Source organism: Mus musculus, chromosome 14 (genome assembly GCF_000001635.26).
Source record: "Mus musculus strain C57BL/6J chromosome 14, GRCm38.p6 C57BL/6J".
NCBI classification, from domain to species: domain Eukaryota; kingdom Metazoa; phylum Chordata; class Mammalia; order Rodentia; family Muridae; genus Mus; species Mus musculus.
In genome coordinates, this window is record NC_000080.6 from 30,902,853 (window position 1) to 30,924,687 (window position 21,835).

Genomic DNA, 21,835 nt, shown 5'->3' on the forward strand with positions numbered 1-21,835 from the left:
TAAAATAAATTACATTTTAGAAGTAAGTGAAAAATAAAATATTGAACCCTTTATTTAAAAGAGGAAGAATCGGACGTGATGACATATTCTTTTAACCCTGGTGCTCGGGAGGCAGAAGCAAGCAGAACTCTGTGAGTTCAAGGCCAGGCCAGTCTGTATGTGGAGTTCTAATTCAGTCAGCACTACACAGAGACAGAAGGAGAGGGAGGGAGGGAGGGAGGGAGGGAGGGAGGGAGGGAGGGAGGGAGGGAGGGAGGAAAAGGAAAGAGGAGGAGGATGAAGAAGAAAAGAATGAGGAAGAGGAGAAGGAGGGAGAAAGGGAAGCAGAGAGAAAGAGAAATCCCCCTCCACTGCCGCCTAGGGCACCTTGCCCAGCTTGCAGGCAGTTTTACCAGAGTCTCCTCCCCTGGCAATTTCAGCTTGGGGAAGAAGATTGTTGCTTTCTGAGCTTCCTTATCTTTTACTGCTCCTTTCTCCCTCCTCCCTCATTCCTTTTCCCTCCTCCCTCTTCCCTTTTTCTTCCTCCCTCCTCCCTTGCCTTCTTTCCTCGAAGTGGGGGTGGGGAATACTTCCCGTCTGAGGAAAAAACCTCACAGCACCTGGCAAGTCCAGCTCCCAGACTTTTACATCTAGGCTTTAGGTACAGACCCAAAGCCTGGTTCAAAACAAACAACAAACAAACACCCTACCAGCAGAAGAAGACGATGGTGAGGCCCAGTTGTAAGAGGAGAGCAAGGGCTGCTTCCAGGAGCCTCTCATATAGGGGTGATGAGGCTCTCAAGTCTCACGTTGTTGACGTCGCCTTTCCTGAGCATTCCACAGAGTTAAGCACCCTGGAGATTCCACCCGAAATATTAATTTTGTGTTATAATGCTTCATGGCACACAAATTTAATCCCAGCACTTGGCAGACAAAGGCAGACAGACCTCTGTGGGTTCAAGGCCAGCCTGGCCTACATAGCAAGTTCCAGGCCAACCAAGGCTACATAGACCCCCATCACAAGCCTTGTATCTAGAGTGTCTTCATCTATGGACTCAACCAACTGTGGACTGAAACTATTCCCAAAAGTTGCAACTGTACAAATCAGGTACAGAGTTTTCCTTGGCTCTTTCCTAGCTTTGTATAACACTGCACTGGGAATTACACGTGGCCTGCAGATGATGCACAGAGCACAAGAGGACATGAGCAGGTTGTAAATGAATAGAACACTGTTTTACATAACGGTCTGGAACATCTGTGGATTCTTGGTATCCCAGGGAGTCTTGAAACCAATCCTCTATGGAGACCAAGGGACAACTGGACTCCTATAACAACCTGCTTCTAGAAAAATAAGAGCATAACCTGTGGCTTACCGATAGTCACTATAAGGAGAATAAAACCACAGGCATAAGAATAAAAGAGCCAAGCAGTCGGAGGGTAAAATCAGCCATCAAAATAGAGGATGCCACCAAACTACGCTCAGCTGGCCACAACTACGCTCTAAACTTCGTAGCCAGGATAAAACTCCAAGTGAGCTAGCCCACTTGCCTGTTAGGGGAAATAGACCAGATCATCAGAAAACTATTCCGTGCCAGCTCTTGAGCTGTGGGGGGTGTTGGAGGAATGAGTCTTTCTGTAAGAATGAGGGGTCAGGCCAGTGGATGAACTTCTGGCAGCCTTGCCCAGTGTGTGAGATCACTCGTCTTGCACTGAGGTTCCTCCGCCTAGCCACCCTGGCAGGGGACTTCGTGCCCAGGACGAGGGACTTCCTGTGGGACTAGCTTGGCCCAAGTTCACCCTCCTAGGACACAAAAGTCAGTGCTGTCCAGCACCTGCAGGACAGTTGAACCCCAGCCTTCACTTTTCTACCCTCTGGGGGCTGTTCAGGGCCCTGGGCCAAGGGCTGGATTACACTGGGCACTGTCTTCATTCTGTTCCATGTTGCTGTGACAAAACACTTTGACAGAAGCAACTTAAGAGATAAAGGTGTCTGTGATGATTTCGGGTTACAAAGTCTATCATTGTGGGAGTTAAGGCAACCAGGGCCTTAACTCAGCTAGTCACATTGAAATGGCTACGGGGACCCATCTTTTCCTGACTTTATTTTGTGTCTGCCTAGACATTCCTTACACACACACACACACACACACACACACACACACACACACACACACATCACAGTACCTCCAATAGCCACATCTGCCTTTGCAAATCTTTTGGAGCTGTCTGTGACCCCAACCCTGGTCCAGACATATTAACCAGAATAACTGATGTTTGAGCAAACTAAAACATAAAACTAAAATAACGAAGAAGAAGAAGAAGAAGAAGAAGAAGAAGAAGAAGAAGAAGAAGAAGCGTAAATCAGAAGTAATTGTCATGTGGTATCTGGAAAATCCTGCTAAGCTCCACAAAACTACAGATGTTGCTTCAACCTCCCCTAAACAGTGATGTAATTGTGGTTTTTGTCTTTTAAAATGTTGTACCTCTGGTCTTCAATACCAAGAGATATGAGTCTTCTTTTGAACATTGGCTAATGAGATTATTTATGTACTTTTATTCGGCTTAATTAGTCCCATTGTCTGTCTTGCGTGGATCATTTCCGCATCGCATCCACACTGTAGAGCAGAGAAGTATGGATGAACGTTCACACCGGCACTCAGAGGGTTCCTGCTGTCCTTTCAGTCCAGGGCCCAGCCCAAGAAATGCTGCTGCCTGCTTCCAGGGGGTGTCTTCCCACTTGGACTAACCCAGTTAATAAAATCCCCTACAGGCTGACCAAGTCTTAAACAAGTCCTCCACTAGACTCCGTTCACAAGTGGTTCTGATTCTGTCAAGGTGGTGAAATTAACTTTGATGGATATCAAAGGCAATGTGCTAGTGCTCCTGCCCATTCTGGAGATGGCAAGAAAGGCCTCCTAGGGGTAATTCTGAAGGACAAAGGGAAGGTTACTTTGAGTAAATAGAACAAGGGCGCCCATATACGGGGCCAGCAGAAGCCTGGCCTAGAGACGGAACACTTACCTGAGTTCTGGGAAAGAGGGGAAAAAAAAAAGGTGCTGTAGGCTAGGAAAGGGCCAGCCCAGGTGGCACACCCTTCACCTGGAGCAAGGCCTAGGTTCCCACGTATGGCTCTCAGCAAGGACTGGGGGAGCTGGGGTACTTTGTGAGGAGGTGAAAACATAGCCAGCCTAATGTCTTCCTGAGCGGCTTGCCTCCCTGCTTGTGTGTTGAGGAAGAGGCAGCATTTGGGCTGGGCTAATTCTCCAGCTTTCTTCCCACATTCCCCCTGGATCAGGGGAAGGCCTTCAGTTTGGGAGCCAAGTCTCATATTAACACTCACTCTAGAGTAGTAGCAACCAGGAGTCACCTCCCCTCCCCTCCAGGCCCTTGGCCAGTTTGAGCACTGGAAAGCCAGCTATGACACATGACACTAGCCGTGGGAAATTCTGTGGGCCTTCTGTAGTGGGAGGTATGACAATTTTTGTGACCGATAGCCACGTGCCATACACACCCACGCACACACGCATGCATGCATGCAAATGCACACTCACACACACATGTACTCTGCATTGATGACGGTCCCAGGTTCGATCCCTTACACTAGCTTTATTAAAATCTCTGCTCAGCCATCTAGCAAGCTACCCACTGCTTCCACTCCAGGATCTTTTGCCCAGCATCCCTTAAGCCCTCAGTCAGAGACGCTGAAAGCACAAAGGATCCAAGCAGGATGATCACATGACAGTTAGAAGCGGCTCATGTGTCTGGAAGCTGAATGGTACAGAGAAACACCTGGAGTATGGACAGAAAGTAAAGAGGACAGAAGGCCTCCTGTCCCAAGAGCGATGAAGGGTGATATCCTGGTGCACAGAGGGATGAAGGGGATTTCCTGGTGCACAGAGGGATGAAGGGGATGTGCTAGTGCACAGAGGGATGGAGGGGATGTGCTAGTGCACAGATTCAGGTAAAGCAAAAGTCAGCTGTGCTCTTTGTAAACAAAGCTCCCTAGAAGACCAAGCACTCGGGCTGGAGATACCTTCAAGTTCCTCTCTAGGGAGCCCTGTGTCTCCCTAATTCACTCTGGGTTCATTGGAAGGGAGAAAGTGGTCATCACGAGGTGCCAGGAGGATCTGTCGAGTCCTGGCCCTCCTGAAGGCAAACAGTGACAGTTGTGAAGATAAGAACTGTGTTACACTCTGCCTCAGATCCTTGCCGTGGGTATCACACCTGGGCTGCTGACCCCAAGGGTGGTTGGATGCATGGAGGGGAGTGAGTGGGTGGTTGGCCGGGTGGGTAGTTGAGTAGATAAGTGGTGTTATGTTTTACATCTGGAGTGTCACCACAAGCCCATGTAATTAAAGCCTGGTCACCAGTCTGTTGCTCTAGTAGGAGGCGATGGAACCTCAGAAGGTTGGGCGTAGTGGAAGGAACTTGGGCCCCTTGAAGGGAACCCTCTCTGTGTCTCTGTCTGTCTCTGTCTCTCTGTCTCTGTCTCTGTCTCTCTGCCTCTGTCTCTCTGCCTCTGTCTCTGTCTCTCTCTCTCTGTCTCTCTCTCTCTCTCTTTCTCTCTCTCTCTCTTTGTCTCTCTCTCTCTCTCTCTCACATACACACACACACACACACACATTCTCTCTCCCCCTCTCCCCACCTCCTTCACTCTCTTTCTGAAACAGGGTCTCCTGTATCCCAGGCTGGCCTTGAACTCCTGATCTTCATTTCTCTACCTCCCCAGTGCTGGGAATCACAGGAATGAGCCATCATTTGCATCTCTCTGTCCTCCCCCTGTCCCCTCTTCCTTCTCCAGTCCTCCTTCAGTTTTTAACTTTCTTTCTTTCTTTTTCTTTTTTGTTTTTGTTCTGTTTTGTTTTTGTTTTGTTTTGTTTTTGAGATGGAGTCTTTTATGTTCCCAGGCTGGTCAGCACCTCTCTATATAACCTAAGATGACCTCAATTATCTTGCTTCTGCCTTCCAATTCTGGCTTACAGGCATGTGTCACCATGCCTGGCTCTTTTTCCTTTTGGGCTACCATAAGGTAAACAGACTTCTGCTGGAACATGCTCCTACCATGATGGATTGCGCCACTACACAAACACAGTGTCAGAGCCAAGCAGCCATAAGTTGACTTTGGAAGTGTGAGCCAACATGAACGCCCCCTCTTGTTATTCTGTAAGTGTGTGATGTCCTCCAGTCCTCCAAGTGTTTAAACACTCAGTCCACCAGATAGTAGCACTGTGTTTGGGGAAGTCATAGAACCTTTAAGGGGTGGGGCCTAGCTGGAGGAAGTGGTCACTAGGGGGCATGTCTTCATGAGTTAGACTAGACCTGCTTCCCGCTCCAGTTTCTGCTTCTGATCTTTCAATATAAGGAAGCCATGTGGCAAGCTCCTACCACCCCTGACCAAGGTCATTCCAACTACATGTGTGTCCCACCATGATGAACTATATCCTCTCAAACCCTCCTCCCTTTCTCCATTATGCTGCTGCTTGTCACCACGATGTGAGAAGGAGCTCTTGAGCCATGACCCCTGATGTAAGACATCCCTGGATTTTAGCCTCACCCCACTGCACCCCTCCTGATGACTTGGAGATCCTTCGCTCATCATCAGTTGTGGATTCCCCAAGGTGTCACCCCAACCAACTCTGTCCCACATTTGTCTCATCTGAGACCCCGGGAAGTTGCCTTCTTAACAGCCACCCTGTTTCTTGAGTGGTGGCGCATGAAGGCTCTCAGAGACTAACAGTCATTTTGGTTTACATGGTGGGCTTTATTGTCCCGGTCTTTCCCACAAGCCCCATTCTGTGTCCTTTTTCCAGGCCACCCAGGCCTTCTACTTCATCAGCAGCTGACATGCTACTCAGAACAAGCTGGGAACAATATAGTCGGTATGGACACCATCAATTAGTCCTTCTCCATTGTTATGGACAAACCAGCAGATGACCTTGGTGCCAACACTGGCATCCTTCCTGTAATCTTTCTGGGAGCCCCTGGGAGAAAAGAAAGAGATGCTGTAAGGCAGGGGGTGAACAACTTGCCTATGGACATCATGGACTGAAAGTTGAAGGAGATTTTTTTTTAGTGGTTTTGCAGTGCTAGGATTAAATCCAGGGCCCCACCTGTCCCAGGTAAGTACTTTACCACCTTGCTGTATCCCTCCATCTAACTCCTGAAATTTTTTTGATATATTATTTTTTATTTGATATTTTAATGTTTAAGGCAGGGTCTCCTATAGCCTAGGCTAGCCTTGAACTTGCTAAATAGCCAAGGACCTGAACTCCTGATCTTCCTACCTCCACCTCTAAGGACTGAGATTGCAGGCACATGCCACCATGCCTGGCTTAAGGTTGAAGAGACTAGAGTTCTTTTGTCGAGAATGTGATTGTGTCCTGTGATTGCTCTTTCGAGGGAGCCAGGTTTGAGCTAATCCTTGACTAGGAGGGCCAAAACCTCAAAAAGAAATAAGGGTACCCCGGAGGAAACACGAGCCTGCCAAACTGGGTGCCATGCATGGAGGGTTCTTTCTTCCTGTCTTGGTACCAGGTGGGGTGAAGGTGTCAGAGATGCCACCTCACCTTGTGACAGTCAACCGATGATTCTTCACCACCATTGTGGCATCTGGCTTTGTAGGGTCAGAGCCTGGGCGGATGCCAAACACTTTAAAGTCAAAGGGTTGGAAGAACTGGCCTGCGAATGAAAACATTAACAGTGAGCCTCTGTCTGTTGCCAGGGGGGCCATGGCCACTGGCTTTTCAGGACTGGAGCAAAGGCTGAACAGGCATGTTGTGAACCAGGTATGGGTGACTAAGTGGCTTGTTGCGCATCTATTCGCAGTGCTTCCATGTAACTAAGCAGCCTGCAGTGTTAGCATTTCATACCCAGCAGCCCATGTGTCTGTGCTGACATCCGGTGACTGTCCACCACGTAGAACCCTAGGAAGTCCTGGTGAACTGGATGTTTCTTCCAAACCTGGTGTAGGATGATCACAAAGCTAATCCCATCTCCAAAGGACACCACCATATTCTTTTTCCTGTTGATTGTTACAGACAGCCTAGGAGAGAAGAGGAGGCCTAGGCAGGGAGGCCATGCGGCCGTGGCATTAACAATCTGAATCAAGGGCTTTTCCACAAGTCCTCCAAAGTGTATGTCACCTGAAGGCACACAGATGCCAGACACTACCTCAATGTTGGGATAAGACTACCACAAATATGTTATCTGTGCCCTCTACAGAATGGACCTTGGTTCTTCTGGGGGCAGGAAAGAGGTCTAGAAACCTATAGGCCTGGGACCAGCTCAGGCTCTGTGTGGTCCTGGGCAGGCTGTACCCTCTTTGAGCCTAGTGGGAATAGCGGGATCCCTGGGACTCTAAAACAAGAAGAGCTATGAAGCTTTGGAATCAGCAGATTCAGCAAGAGAATTCGCAAATCCTTCCTTCCGCCTACCTTCCCTCCTTTCCTGCTTAGTTGTAAAATTAATTTTAATTTTTTAAAAATATTTTAAGTAAAACGTATTTTATACAATATACTTTTATCATGTTTCCCTTCCCCATCTCCTTCCAGATCTTCCCAACCCAGCTATATATTCCTGCCCATTCTTCCTCAGACATACACACAGATAGATAGATAGATAGATAGATAGATAGACAGACAGACAGACAGATAGATAGAGAGATAGAGAGATAGAGAGATAGAGAGATAGAGAGATAGAGAGATAATAGATAGATAATAGATAGATAGATAGATAGATAGATAGATAATAGATAGGTAGATGATAGATATATGATATATAGATAGATGATAGATACACAAAAACAAAATCAAAATAAACACAAACAAGCAAAAGACCAATAAAACAAACAAACAAACAAACCAAAACAGACTACAAAACAAAAGATCCACAAAAGCAAAGTAAAACAAAAGATGGAGAGATGGCTCAGCGGTTAAGAGCACTGACTGCTCTTCCAGAGGTCCTGAGTTCCATTCCCAGGAACCACATGATGGCTCACCACCATCTGTAATAAGATCCGATACCCTCTTCTGGTGTGTCTGAAGTGTACTCATATACATTAAATGAATAAATAAAATCTAAGAAAAGAAGTTCTAAAAAAAAAAAAGCAAAACACCATGGAGTGGATTTTGCACTGGCTAACTACTCCTGGGCGTGGGCTGCCCTGGAACGTAGTTGTTACACCCAGTGACATTCCACTGGAGAAAACAGATTCTTCCTTTGCCATGAGGTATCAACTTCAAGTAGTTTCTTGGAGAGGGGTAGGACTTGGAGTCCGCTTGCCCTTCTCCATGCTGACACCTCATCTGGCCTCAACTATGCAGGTCTCGTTCAAGTTCCAGGCACAGTCTCTGTGAGCTCGCACGCTAGGCTGGAACTTGTCATGTAACCCAGGCCAACCTGGAGCTTTTGGGATCATCTTGGTTCTGTCTCCCAGTTGCCAGGATTAAAGATGTTTGCAATCACACTCAACCCTCCTGTCTGTCTAGGAATGGGTTCTTGCAAGGGCGGATGAAATTGCTCATTGCACAACGGTGCTTCCTACACAAGCCAGGTGGCCTGAGTTCAGCCTCCAGAACCCATGTAACTCAGGCAGAAGGAAAGAGAACTGAGTTCACAAAGTCGTCCTCTGACTTACTCACAACGTGCTGTAAGCGGCATGGAGCAAGGGGCAGAGGAAGAAATACTGATGGTGATGATGGTGATGATGGTGATGATGGTGATGGTGATGATGGTGATGGTGATGATGATAGATAAAAGTTTAGAGATGGCGCCTTGTTATATTACCAAGGCCAGTCTTAAACTTGTGGCCTCAAGCAATCCTTTGCCCTTAGGCCTCCAGAGCACTGGACTATGTGTGTGCCTCTGCATTTGGCTTCCACCTAAGGCTTTCATACTGTCATGGTTGTCCTCAAAGTGAGTCCTGCATACTGTCCAGCTACAAATTTTGGCTATGGCAGGGGTCTCAGGATTGGTGCTCTATCCCACGGTTACCACCCTTGGGGATCTGGATTCAGGCTGTCAGTCTCTCCTGTGACTCTTGTAGGAATCCTGCGTTTCCCTCCCTCCTCAGCCTTGGAGGTACAGAGAACTTACCCAGTCTGTGTGACCGTGATTGTGTCTAGCCAACTGAACGTGCTCAGCTCGGCCCCAGTCCCTAGGATGATTTTCTCCGTGGTCACCTCAACCCGGAAGTCCATCCAAGCATTGGTAATGCCCAGTTTGCCAAAATAAGTTTTCCCTGTCCTGGAAGAAGCGTTACTTCGCTTATCTCCGATGATCTGTCCGGTCACAGTGATACCTGCCGGAAGGGTGAGCCAAGAAGAGAGACTAGTGAGGTCTTTGAATCCGTTATGGCTTGTAGGGATGTCTTCCTCTTTAGCAAGGTAATCTGAGGGGAAACAGAGGCAGAGTCCCAAGGAAACACCAGAGGGTCAGAGCCAAATTCCACACTAGAAGCTTCGGGTCTGGGGCATGCTGGGACATTGTGGACCTTCTCTCTTTCCTGGGTCAGGAAGTGTTGTGAGAGGGAAAACCTGCTCCCAATATACAGGCCAGGCTTCCCATATCTACCATTCTCTAATAGCATTAGACACTTATAGTGGGTTTGTCCCTAATAGCACTAGGTACTTAGTGGGTCTTGCTGGTTGGCTGGCCCCTCCTCCCTTGTGCAGAGTGTTCTATAAGTGAAGACGAATAATTAATTACTCGAGTCAGGAGGATCTGGGCCATGGACTCACCTGGGCTCTCAGATCCTGACAGAAAGCACCCCAGCTTGTAGCCCCACCTGTGACTGGGTCCTGAATCAGGCGCAGCACGGTTCCAGGCTTCTCGTCGATGTTGAAGCAGATGCTGTCGTTTTTTCCCGGGATTTGGATGATAAAGTGGGGGTCCCCATCCACTGAGAGCACATCAGAGAATGGGCTGACACCCTGTGCCACAAGACTTCCCTGGCCTCCTGGACTTCCCAGGACTCCTGGGCCTGTGGGCAGGAGCAAGACACCCGTAACACTGAACCTTGACCAGGGGAGGAGCCAAGCAACTCACCATAATAGTAGGGGCTCTGACTGGACTGCTGAGTGGCTACGGAGCAAAGGGAGACCAGATTGAACAAAGCAAGCTGTCCTGGGGAGATCTGGGACCTCCATTCGGAATTTGGCTTATACCTCTCCCAATCTGACCCCCCAATGATTTCCTTCCCTCTCTCCCCTCCACCAGCATGCAGACACCCCAGGACACCTGGTCAATCGGCCTGTGACAGAGGTTGATTGAGGAAACACTACAGGAGGGGCTGGAGCAGGGAAGGCTCTGGGTGCAGCCTCATGTACTCACTCAAGAAGGACATGGTCGTGGTCTCAGCGATGGCTAGTAAAACATCAAAGGGCAGGCATGAGCAACAGCCAAGGGCTTCCCCCAGCTCCCAATCCTGTACTTCCTGTTGGCCTGAAGGCTACTGGTCCCCACCAGGGCCCCAACATTGGTAGACTTGCCCAGGAAATCCCTTTCAGAGCTGTTGGTAGTGCAGGTGTCATATAAAATGACAGGAGCATATTTTGATATGGCTAAAATGTAAATCTATCACATCGCCAGCCTACCCCTCATGCCCAATGTTCACAGCTCTCTGTGAACTCTTCAGCCCCTAGATGGGATAGGGTGAGACCCACAATGTCTGTTGTTCCTTCATGGTTGGTTGCTCCCGAGGGGAAATGGTGACCTAATGTACTTGTGTTCCTTGGAGATTCAGGTGGGCAGCTTGCCAGGGGCTGAGTCTTGCTTGACATTAACGCACTGGAGGGGTACAGTGTTCTGATTTCACAGTGAGAGAAATGGGGGCCTTGGGTCCCAGACACCTTCAGCATGGGCACCGGGCCCAAGTGCCTAGGCCTATGTCCCAGATCAGCTACTGGCTGAGTCCTCTCTGGACTTCGTGCACTCACATAATGAGAGTTGGAAAAGAGTCACATATGGGTTGCTAGGGGTCATGTAAAAGTGCTAGATATCAAAATTAATCGTTTTTGCAGATTAATAGGACACTGTCATTGATTGGCCCATCTTGAGATAAGGAAGGCATCTTCAATTTAATGAATGGGAACCCTGAGACTTGGCGTGAGTCTGAAAGCTCTCTTCAGTCCCTCTCTCCCTCCTTTTATGCCTCCCTCCCTTTCTCACTCCCTCTCTCCCTCCCCTACTCTCTCCCTCCATCCATCACATGAAGCTTACCTTCTAACATGCAGTCATAGCGAGGGAGAAAGAAGAAAAGCCATATTAGACATAGGCTACTGACTAAGTCCATTGCAGCCAGTGAGGGTGCTCTGTGGCCTGGCTTAGAGCTAGCTTTGTCCCCATAGGGTGTCCCCTAGAACAAAGCACTCCTAGAAAACAGGGACTGTGCCTCTCAGTGCCAGGCTCCCCATGAAGTCGCTATATACATTCGGGGCTCTCCTGGTGAGTACAATTGGGGTCTTGTTAAAGATGTTTGGTCTTGGATTCCAGATCTCAGGGCCTCTTTTCTCACACATCCCAGGTCCTTGGTAGTTTGTCACAGGTCTAAATTTGGGGCTAGGAGCACCTCTTGTCTAACTGTCCCTAGATGGAGTGCTCTCTTGGCTTCCATCCCTTGAGAAACTTAGAGACTCCTACTGGCCCCCACACCACACCCCTGATAACCACTTCACTCTTTTCATACCCCTGCAGATACTTCTAAATACGCCCCTCTCTTAAAAGGTCTGGTATCCCCAGCCTAGCCAAGTCCTCTGTTGGGATTCTAGGGTCCAGGGACTTAGAGGGAAGATCCTAGAGTCTGGCCTTCTCTCCCTGTGCCCACCTTCCCCAGGCTTGTCAGCAATGGATGTCTGGTCTTCATTGTCCTCAGGCTTGGTCACCACCATGGAGGTCAGTGGGGTTACAAAGTGGTACTTGAGGGACAGATCCAGGGCCTCCGCTGTGATGTTCTCCTTCTCATCCCCTTTGGCATTCTTGCTGGAAGGAGGAACAGCTCAGAGTCAGCCCAGAACACACCATACTGCTTCCTTTTCCCATTAACTCCCCAACCAGACCAGACTCTCCAGGGGCAGCCAGGGACCAACTCCCCTCTCTCCACTGCCCACATCCTTGCTCCTGCTCAGTGGAGCTCACTGGAATGGGGGTGGGGGAGCAGACACATTGTCCTCTCAAGGGTGCTCAGCTACACCCTCAGGGTGTTGGGGCTTGCCCCCCATCACTGCTCTTCAACCTCCCTATCACTGGGTGGTGCTGATGAAGAGAAAAAGCCCTCCTCTGCCCTAGAGGCACTCTCAGCCTTCAGCAGTGTTTGCTGGTTGAGATGGGCAAGCAGGAGGGGTGGGACACAAGGGAACATCTTAGGGGAGAGGCAGAGCAGTAAGAATGTTCACAGTGACATCCTTCCTCAGTGGGTGGCTGTCTTACTCCTCTGGCTTTGCCAGAACACAATCAGAGCTGTGGACGGTGCTAGGCAGCTGGGTATTCCTCAAGGGGAGGGTAGGCCAACTCACCGTTTCTCCAGTAGCTGCTCAATAGTGAGGTAGGCCCAGAGTCGCTCAATGTAGTCCCCAAAAATGTAGCCTTGCTCCTTCAGGGCTGCATCCATTTCCTCCATGTCTACCTCCTCTGTGAAGGTCAGGTCATTCAAGGCCTGGGTGGGGAAATGGGGCAACTGAGAGACTTGAGAGCCGGATTGTGGAGCTGTGGTGGCTGGGTTCAGAGGACACCACTCCAAGAAGCCTCGTGTCTGTCGCTGCCGACTCTTCATTCCCAGCATGCCCCAGGCATCTGTTCCCACTCACCCCATGGCCCTTCACATCTGCTTTGAAGTTGTCCATGTTCCTGTCCACCAGGCGCCCTGCTACAACAATCTCAGAGCCATCGTAGAAGTGGGGGTAACTGTTCCTGGTGAGGTCTAGGATGGCGTTCTCGGGGTATTCCACCTCCACATTAGTCAGCAGTGGATTAGCTACCTCTTCATAGAAGCCCTGTAAGTCAGATCAGGGATCTGGTCACCTCAGACCTCCCAGGGGAGACATGGAGAAGCCCAGGATAGGTTGGTCTCACAAATGCTATGAGGTGACATTTGGTTCTCAAGGGCTGAACAGATCCTTTCCCTTGGTCTTCATTTCTGAATAGTCCTGGCTGTGCCCTGGAGTCTACGAAGGCACAGTCTCCTACGAGGTCACTGTCTGTATGAGTATGCTGTAGCTGTCTTCAGACACACCAGAAGAGGGCGTCCAATCCCATTATAGGTGGTTCTGAGCCACCATGTGGGAATTGAACTCAGGACCTCTGGAAGAGCAGTGAGTTTTCTTAACTGATGAGCCATCTCTCCAGCCCATAAATGTTAAGCTTTTAAGCTTCTTTTTATATTATTATTATTATTATGTTTTTCAAAACAGGGCTTTTCTGTGTAGCCCTGGCTGTCCTAGAACTCTCTCTGTAGACTAGGCTGGCCTTGAACTCACAGAGATCTGCCTGCTTCTGCCTCCCCAGTGCTGGGATTAAAGGTGTGCACCACTACTGCCTGGCTGTTCCCACCGTCTTAAAGACTAGAGGGGACAGAAGGAAAGGACATAATTCTGGGTGCAGAACTTTAGATAAAGAAATATTAGCCAGAGAAAGGGGTGTGGTCAGAGGGGAGGAAAGCCCTGGAGTCCCCTACATGTGGGGGTGTGGTCCACCACCAGTGGGAGGTCCTAGATTCAGATTGAAGAGTGTGACACACAGTTACATTTGGCTAGCAAATATTTTTAAATACTGTTTTATTGAATAAAGATCTGTGTCTGTCATGAGTCAGATTTGTACTGCAATTCCAACAGCCTAATCCTCAGAGTGCAACCTTATTTGGAGGTAAATTCTCTACACAGATAATCCAATGATGTCATGAAGTTGGGCCCTAGTCCAGTATCCCTTGTGTCCTTATAAAAAGAGGAAACTGGATACAGACACACAATGAAAAGAATGCATGGGAAGGCCCAAGAAGAAGAGGATTGTGACAAGTCAAAAATTGAAGCCTATGCAGACCTTTCCCTCAGAGAGGAACCAACCCCCGTCACTTGATCTCATACCTGTAGCCTCTAAGACTGTGAGACAATGTTTCTGTTATTTAAGCCACCTTGTCAGTTGCCATATTATTCCTTACGACAGACTTAATAAACCGTTGTCCTGTGAAATGTTTGGGCATGCTTACATAAAAATGTCTTATTGCTCGTGAGACAAATATAGAATGTCCTGTGTTTGATCTACCAGTCCTGCAGAGGAGGCAACTCTGTTTTATATAGAATAGAACAAGATGCAGCCAGGGGTGCACTTTAACAGAGAGGAGGCTCCATCTGACACCTGAAGTTGTCACGTGGAAAGAGCTGCCTGAGAAATAGCGTGTGAGGTAAGATGTACCTGCAGCTGCAAGTTGGCATCAGAATCTTCATAAATGCGCCGGGCAAGCCCATGGTTCTCCAGGGCCAGAGTCTCCAGGAAATTATAATTCAGATTGTTGCCAAAACCCAGGTTATACAAAGGGAACTTGCCCCCGATGGCATTCCGGACGTTTTCCTGGATCTTTTCTGGTCTGCTCTCGCCTGTAGAAAGCATGGTTCATGTTCAGGATCATCTCCACGGCTATGCTGGGGAGACCTGGCTCTTTATATACAGAGCTCATAGGGAGCCCTGACAAGGATAGGCATGTACCTGCCTTTAAGGGGCTCACAAGATGCTAGGGAACCCCAAGAAAAGACATCCAAGGTCTTGTAGTGAGTCAGCCACACAGGCAGGCAGGCAGGCAAGCAGACACGCTCTCACCTTGGGCTCAAGCCTCCCTCTCCCTCACCAGTATTGGCATCCCCGTCTGTCAACATGATGATGATGGAGGTGCTCCTCTCTGGGACAGTGTGGTCCTCTCGGGCCTTGTTCAGCATTTCAATACCCTTCAGCAGCCCATCATTGATGTTGGTCACTGTACACCAACAGAGAGACAGAACCAGTGGGGTACGGTGTGTCCTTGGGGCACCAGAGTACAAGGCTGTTGAAGGAGACTCGAGCAGTGGACCCTGCTCTTGTGCCAAGGACTGTGTCATCCTGGACATAGAAGTACTCAGAAAACATTGACATATGTGGACAAACAGCATAGACTTTCACACAGGCATCAAAGGGGTGCTAAGAGGTTCCAAGCATGTGAGATGATAGCAGTTTGGCAAGAAGTCAGGTGGAGTCTCCAGGAGTGGGAAGGAAATGATATAGATGTCATGTCCCTGTGCCTTATCACGATAAGACTTGTGAGCACCAGGATGATGGGTTAGAAGTTCGGAGAACAGGTTTCCCTAGGCAGCAAAGGAGGCACCCTGGTGTCTGGTCTTCAAGTCTGAGGTCTACCCCAAGGGAGAGACACAAAGGAGAGGGGCTGCCGGCACGGAGTGCTCATCTGTCCCCTCCCCCCAGCTCACTGCTTTGATCATGGATGTTCTTCACAAATGTCTTGGCCTCCTTGAGGTTTGCAGGGGTGGCTTGAACTAGGTGATCTTTCCAGGTGGTCACATCGGTGCTGAAGAGAATGAAATTCAGGTAGTCATCTTCTTTCACGTCATCCAGGATTTTAAGAAGGGCTTCCCTGGTCTGCAGGAAGAAGAAGACAAACAGACCATAAAGACACGCAAGAGAAATGAGCCAGTTGCTTCTAGCCTAGGCCGACAGAGGATCGCCTATTAGCCTTATCCTTATGAGTTAGCATTGCCCAAGGCCCCCAATTCCCTGTGGAAGTGGGTAAAAGCTTTGCATATTCTTACATTCTGTCTGATCCTTCCTTTTCCACCAGAAATACTAGAATCTTCCCACTTTAAAAAAAAAATAAAAGAATCTTGGGGCTGGAGAGATGGCTCAGCGGTTAAGGGCACTGGCTGCTCTTCCAAAGGTCTTGAGTTCAATTCCCTGCAACCACATAGTGGCTCAAAACCATGATGTGATCTGATGCCCTCTTCTGGCATATGGGTGTATAAACAGATAGAGTACTCATACATTAAAAAAAATAATAATAATTTAAAAAACAAAATCTCTTCCTCCTCATGTTTCTATACCCCAGGGCTGCCCTGGGTGCTGGGAGGGCGTTGGATGAAGACAAACCTGCTGGATTTTCCGACCAGACATGGAGCCGCTGACATCAATCACAAAGACTATGTTCTTAGGCACCACTGGAAGGCCTTGGGGTGCAAAGAAGTGCACAAAGTAGCCATTGACTATCTGCAAGTGTGGAAGAGAGGGGGAGGCCAATGCCTGTTTAACAATGCCTTGTCTTGCAAGCAGAAGTCAAAGGTTTGTCATTTCCACTCTCCAGGAGCTGCTGTGCAAGGGATCTGGTGCTAAAGACAGGAGGAAGGACCACCGCTGGAGCCCCTTAGGATACTGGGCCTCTCCCCACCATGATGATGAATTAGCAAGCAAGCCTGATAGAGCCATCGAGCTCTACCTGCACATTCCCTGGAGACTCTCTGTTCACATCGTAGACAATGGTGAAGTCCCCGTTGAGGAGGGAGTCTGTACAGGTCGGGCATGAACGCTGCTGGTCTAAGCTGGGCTTGAAAGACACGTGCCCCTGTGGGGAGAAGGGAAGAGCCTTGAGCTTAGTGAGGGTGGTGCACTGGCAGACAGAAAGAATAGGCAGTTCCTCCTGGATAAAGCTGCTCCCAGACCCCATTTTTTTGAATACCTCCCTCCCTGGCTGACCAGAACCTGTCTGGGGTGGGGAGGCTGTCATTTTCATTTAGTCTTTCTCCTCCCTTCTGACTGCCTCATCTTAACTCTTTAGCTCAGCTCCAGAAGTTACTTGGGCATGGGAGTTTTGCCCCGTAAGAGAGAACCTTGTGCTGAGTGGTTTGCACTTTTGAGTTGGTACCCAAAGGGCAGAAGGATGCAAATGGGGAAGTGGGTGTTAGAGACTGGGAGCATCCAGACGCTAGCAGCTCTCTTGAATGTAGGCTCTTTGAACGTCTCTCTGGAGAGCCTAGACAGCTGAGATTTGATCTTTATACTTCCTCATCCACTTTCCATTGGCACTGGGCTCCTGCCCTGGAATTGCACGGGGCTTAGTGACTGGTGTCAACTGCCCAGCACCAAGAATGAGAATTAAACCAAATATCCTGAATCTTGTACTGGCTGGTTTTGTGTGTCAACTTGACACAAGCTGGAGTTATCACAGAGAAGGGAGCTTGAGGTGAGAAAATGCCTCCATGAGATTCCAGCTGTAAGGCATTTTCTCAATTAGTGATCAAGGCAGGAGGGCTCCTTGTGGGTGGGACCATCTCTGGGCTGGTAGTCTTGGGTTCTATAAGCAAGCAAGCCAGTAAGGAACATCCTTCCATGGCCTCTGCATCAGCTCCTGCTTCTTGACCTGCTTGAGTTCCAGTCCTGACTTCCTTTGGTGATGAATAGCACTGTGGAAGTGTAAGCTGAATAAACCCTTTCCTCCCCAACTTGCTTCTTGGTCATGATGTTTTGTCCAGGAATAGAAACCCTGACTAAGATAAATCTCCCATCTCTTAATGCGGAGTCAGCAAAGCTAGCCTCAGTTTCTTGGTCTGCAAACCCGCCCCCGTCTGTTTATTTGCCAGGGTAGAATGGAACTGGGCTTTATAAATGGCTTCCTGTCTCCCCCATTGTACTGGTAGTTGTTGAGACCCCAAATCTTCTAGCAGGTTAGCATTAGCACTCACCCTGATGACCCAGTTGACTGAGGAGAACGGCAACATCACAGACAGACAACCCCCACCATGCTTAGATCAGCAAAGTCAAGGCTGATGGTCTACCCCCTGCACCCCAAGCCCCAGAGGTATCTACATCACCTTCTTGCCTGAGAAGGACTTGGTGAGGGCGCTTCCCAGGAGGTCATTAGTGATGAATGAGGCTTCAGCATCTAGCATGCTAATGCCCTGTGGCTCGAAGATGTGTGCATCAATCTGAAATGGCCAAACGAAGGAGATGTCATACTGCAATGGTGCAGTGGTCTGGGACACATTCAAGGGAAATGACATGGGTCTGTGGTGATACCGGGAGCCTCCCGGATGATAGTGATGACTACTAGGAAAGTTCAAAGGGTATGGTGGCACAAAACATTTGCGTCATCTGTCTGCCATTGATCCTGAGTTCCACAACCACAGTATTTCTATTTCCTTTTCCTTTTAACCTTGATGTAGATAAAACGGACCAGTTGCAGTGTTTCTGAAGTGCTTTGTGATACAGTCCTCAAGGGCCCCGGTGCTGAAGCCTCCTCCCCTTGGCTCCCAACTGTTGTAGCTAAAGCCAATGTGCTGCTTCCAACCCTCCTCAGCCCAGCACAGGGACTTGGAGACATGTCCTTGGCTCAGCTCTGAGACATGCTCTCCTTCTCCCACCTCGACCCTACTGCCCTTCCCTGGGCTTTCTGTGGTTCCGAGCAGAGGATGCAGGAATGGCTGCTTACCTCAAAGTGTCTGACCAGTTGTTTGGGCTGGACCTTAAGGTACATCTCGTACTTGCCCTTGTTTCTCTTGAGCAGTTCTTCATAGGTTAGCTCAAAGGTGACTTTGCTGCCTGCAGCCACGTTGACAGACACTGTGAATTTCTCCAGTTTCCTCCCAGAGGCCCTAAGGGACAGGGGTGCAAGACAGTCCTTAGCACAAAGACTTCAGGAACCCCTCCTTCATTCAAGGCTCTGGGTTCAAGTCTCAGATCCTAGGTTAGAGACCTTCCTATCTATTCCAAACCTCAGTTGCTTTGCAATGGGATATTCTGGGGATATGTATGGTTACCATAGCAACAGTCATAGTTGCTTTCTTCTCTCAAAGCCCAAGAGCCACACTCACTTGACCAAACCGGCTGTCTTGCCCTGGGACACAGCCTTTTCATATTGTTTCTGGGCAACTTCCTTCTCCTTGACGTTCCCGGGGTAGGTGACACCATCAATGGTCCTGCAGATTGAGTGTAGGGGAAGGGGCTGTCACACTGGGCCAGAACCCCACCACACCCCACCCCGGCAAGGAACTTAGAGTGAGCAGCTCTAGTGGCACCCACAAGGTGAAGTTGGTGATGAAGGCTGTCTTGGGCAGTTCCACATCAAAGGACACCTCCTTGGCTGTGTCTGCACGGTTGACAGCCCTTGTGGTGACAACATTGTGAGCAAAGCGGGAGGTCACCTTGCAGCTGATCTTGGTGCTGTAAACCTCAATGCCATCCACCACCTGTGGGAGAGGTGGGCCAGGATCACTGGGTGGTAATTAGCTGAACTACATCCTGGGAAACCAACTCACCAGCCTGGCTGCTTCCCTTCCAAATTCCCCCTCATGGGCTCTGAAGTCTCGGGGTGTCTTAGTCCTCCCAGTCATCCACACTGGGGATCTAGACAGTGCCCTTTGTCCCACATTCAGTTGACTGCCACAATGCTCGTGTACTGCCTTCTTAATGCTGCAATCAGCACACAGCTGCAGCTGTCCAGATCTTTTCCCGGGCTCTTCTTCCACCTGGCCCTAGGTTTTCCACACTCTTCTCCCATCTTACTCTTTCTATTTCCTATGTCCTTTGGTACTTTTATTCAAACACACACCTCCTTCCTGTGCCAAGTTCCCAGACACTCTCTTTCCAATAGGGGTGATAGAGCAGGGCATGCTGGGTAAAGAAAGAATCTAAATACTTTGTAACCGCGTGCTTCACCATCTGCTCCCAGTCCTCCAGCAGCCAAGAGCCAGCAAGAACTTGATCAGTGTGAGTGAAAGGAAGGCCCTCCCCCCCACCTACCCCCCCCACCCCCCCCCGCCCTCGTGCAGACCCTGACAAAGCTGGAGGACCGTGGCTACAATGCCCTTTCCCAAGGGTCTTTGGGTCACATGGGGCTCTGCCAAGATGGGGCCATGAGCTGTTTTCCAGCTCTGGGACAGCTGCTGTTATGATCTGTACCTTCAGCAAGTGGACAAGCACTCCATTCTGCCCCCCTCCACGCCCAGTCTGTGTCCCCCTGAAGTTCTTACCCCCTCTGGGAGGCTCCGTTTCTGTAAATACAAAGATAAACAAAGAGGTCAGGGCAAGCACAAGCTCACCAGAGGCCTGGGAACAGGTTCTGGGCTAGGGCCAGGGCTCAGAGACACAGGTCCCTCCCAGCCATGAGTTAGAGAGGGACAATGAATAGTTGGAGAAAGGGATATGCCATCAGGTCACCTATGGAGGAGATCAGAAGATCCTAAGCTGCCTCCTGCTCCGTATGTCACCAACTTACTTGGCCTCTCACTCTGTTCTCCCTTGCTCTGGTTGCTTTAGTCATCCTCCCAGGACACCTGCCCGCCCATCAGGCTCAACCTAGCATTTTGTAGAGGCCTCTGCACTGCTTTGCACCTAAGGTAGGCCAAGATGAGAAGTTCACAATTCATCATTCATTTGACAGGTGGAGAAACTGAGGCCTGGTAGTTTGGGGAACCCTGCTTAGTGTTAAATAGCATGTTTGTTTATCAGTCCTGTCTGCAGCTTGGCTCTCTGGAGTCCAACGATGTCCCAGTAACACACTGTCCAGTCCTAAGCTTCCTTTTCCCCTCACTTGGGGGACTTGGGGGGGGGGATTTTCTGCCCGTATGACCCTCAAAGTCCTGATATCAGATAGGAAGTTCGACTCACCCCAAGCAGCTGGAGGGGACTTCTCGGAAAGCCAGAGGTCTCCAAGCCAGAGAGCAGAGCCAAGACAAGGCAGGGCCACCACATAGTCCTCATTGCTGAGCACAGGGGCCTGGCCTGCTTTCTTTATATATGCCAGCCCAGTGTTTTCCAAGCAGGGTCAAGGACCTGGACCATGGGGCCAGAGCTCAGGAAGCAGACAGCAGCTCCGGGAACTGGGGGTGGGTGGAGTAACCACCCAGAAAGTCTGTGTGAAGAGGACCCCGTGGATACAATAACAGTGTTGGGGCGGCACTCCTGATAGTCTGAAGTCTGGAGGCCCTCAGGAAGGCAGAAGCTGTGTGAACCAAGTGACCCCCACTCTCCCTGGTGAGGGTGGTGTGAGCTGCATTTAGAACAGCTGGCATCTCTGCATCTAGGGCTCAGTGTTTTAGTCCTTACCACCCACATTGCCTCTAGTCTGGGCCTAGATCCCAGCTCCAGTCCTCACAAGGCAGCCACTCTCAGGGCTAGACCCCCCATGGCTGAGCCCTTTGTTCTATTACCTGATGTGTCTGCCAGGGACCCTGTACCCTAGCTCCCTCTGGGATCTGACTCCAAACTGTGCTTCTCTCAGTGTCTCTCCCCTGACTGTGTGCCTGTCTTTCACTGTGTGTATCATCTTCCTCTGCCAGCCCAAGGACCCTGGCTTCCCTCTTCCTTATTAGACAAAAGATGCTCTTAATTAAGAAAAAAAAAAAAAAAGCTCTGGATGTCTCTTAGACATCAAGTCCTTGTCATGTGGTCATTCACAGTATGATAGTGTATTTCTTTTTTAAAAGATTTATTTTATTTTATTTTATTTTATTTTATGTGTGTGTGTCCATTTGTCAGTGTGGGCATATGTGTATGTGAGTGTAGGTGCCTGACCCTAACATAGGTGCTGGAGACAGACTCAGGTTCTCTGCAAGAGTAGTAGAGGTTATCATTGAGCCATTTCCCTGGTCCCAACAGGTACTCTGGGAGTCCATCCTGTCACCTTATACTGGACTGTCCCTTCCTGGATAGGACAAGCCTTAATTTGCTCACTGTGTACCCTAGGACCCTGCCAAGGGTTCACTCTTGGCACTTTCTGCATGAGGGTTGGGACCTCCGGAGCCACACCAGGGTCCTACTGCCTCTGGCCTTTTTAGGACAGATGCCCCATGCTCACCATGACGTGACTTCTCTGAGTACCCTCTATGTGCTGAGCAGA

At 49.4% G+C, this 21,835-nt stretch overlaps 1 protein-coding gene across 6 annotated transcripts; it reads right to left on the minus strand.

The window, feature by feature from the left end:
* Positions 1-5,719: 5,719 nt before the first annotated feature.
* Itih3 (inter-alpha trypsin inhibitor, heavy chain 3) lies at positions 5,720-20,935 on the minus strand. 6 transcript variants are annotated; one of them, XR_003950825.1, is made up of 22 exons: positions 20,605-20,935; positions 19,968-19,988; positions 19,018-19,184; positions 18,810-18,914; positions 18,428-18,590; positions 17,811-17,924; positions 16,439-16,564; positions 16,096-16,212; positions 15,423-15,591; positions 14,810-14,935; positions 14,380-14,561; positions 12,780-12,965; positions 12,489-12,628; positions 11,801-11,955; positions 11,197-11,199; positions 10,216-10,341; positions 10,024-10,059; positions 9,764-9,877; positions 9,073-9,277; positions 6,849-7,021; positions 6,546-6,657; positions 5,720-5,960 (listed from the first exon to the last, which is right to left on the minus strand). XR_003950825.1 is itself a non-coding variant. In NM_008407.2 (22 exons), exons 1-22 carry the CDS (start codon positions 20,695-20,697, stop codon positions 5,831-5,833), a joined length of 2,670 nt encoding a protein of 889 aa, NP_032433.2. In that variant the 5' UTR covers positions 20,698-20,735; the 3' UTR covers positions 5,720-5,830. The 6 variants fall into 6 exon arrangements, 5 of the variants coding, with proteins under 5 accessions (NP_032433.2, XP_006518651.1, XP_006518650.1 ...); NM_008407.2 differs by having other exon boundaries at positions 10,309-10,341; positions 20,605-20,735; XM_006518588.1 differs by lacking the exon at positions 10,024-10,059 and adding an exon at positions 20,213-20,328 and having other exon boundaries at positions 9,764-9,958; positions 10,309-10,341; positions 20,605-20,696.
* Between the last annotated feature and the right edge of the window lie 900 nt (positions 20,936-21,835).

Excerpts from the sequence above, each read along its gene's own strand:
- Itih3 (XM_006518585.2), bottom strand. The coding sequence starts at position 20,697 with ATGAGGACTATGTGGTGGCCCTGCCTTGTCTTGGCTCTGCTCTCTGGC. Across the intron at positions 9,959-10,308 it reads CACGACCATGTCCTTCTTGA|GCCCAGGAGTCCTGGGAAGT; the intron begins GTGAGTACATGA and ends TCCTGCCCACAG. Across the intron at positions 7,022-9,072 it reads ATCACGGTCACACAGACTGG|GCTGTCTGTAACAATCAACA; the intron begins GTAAGTTCTCTG and ends CTTCTCTCCTAG.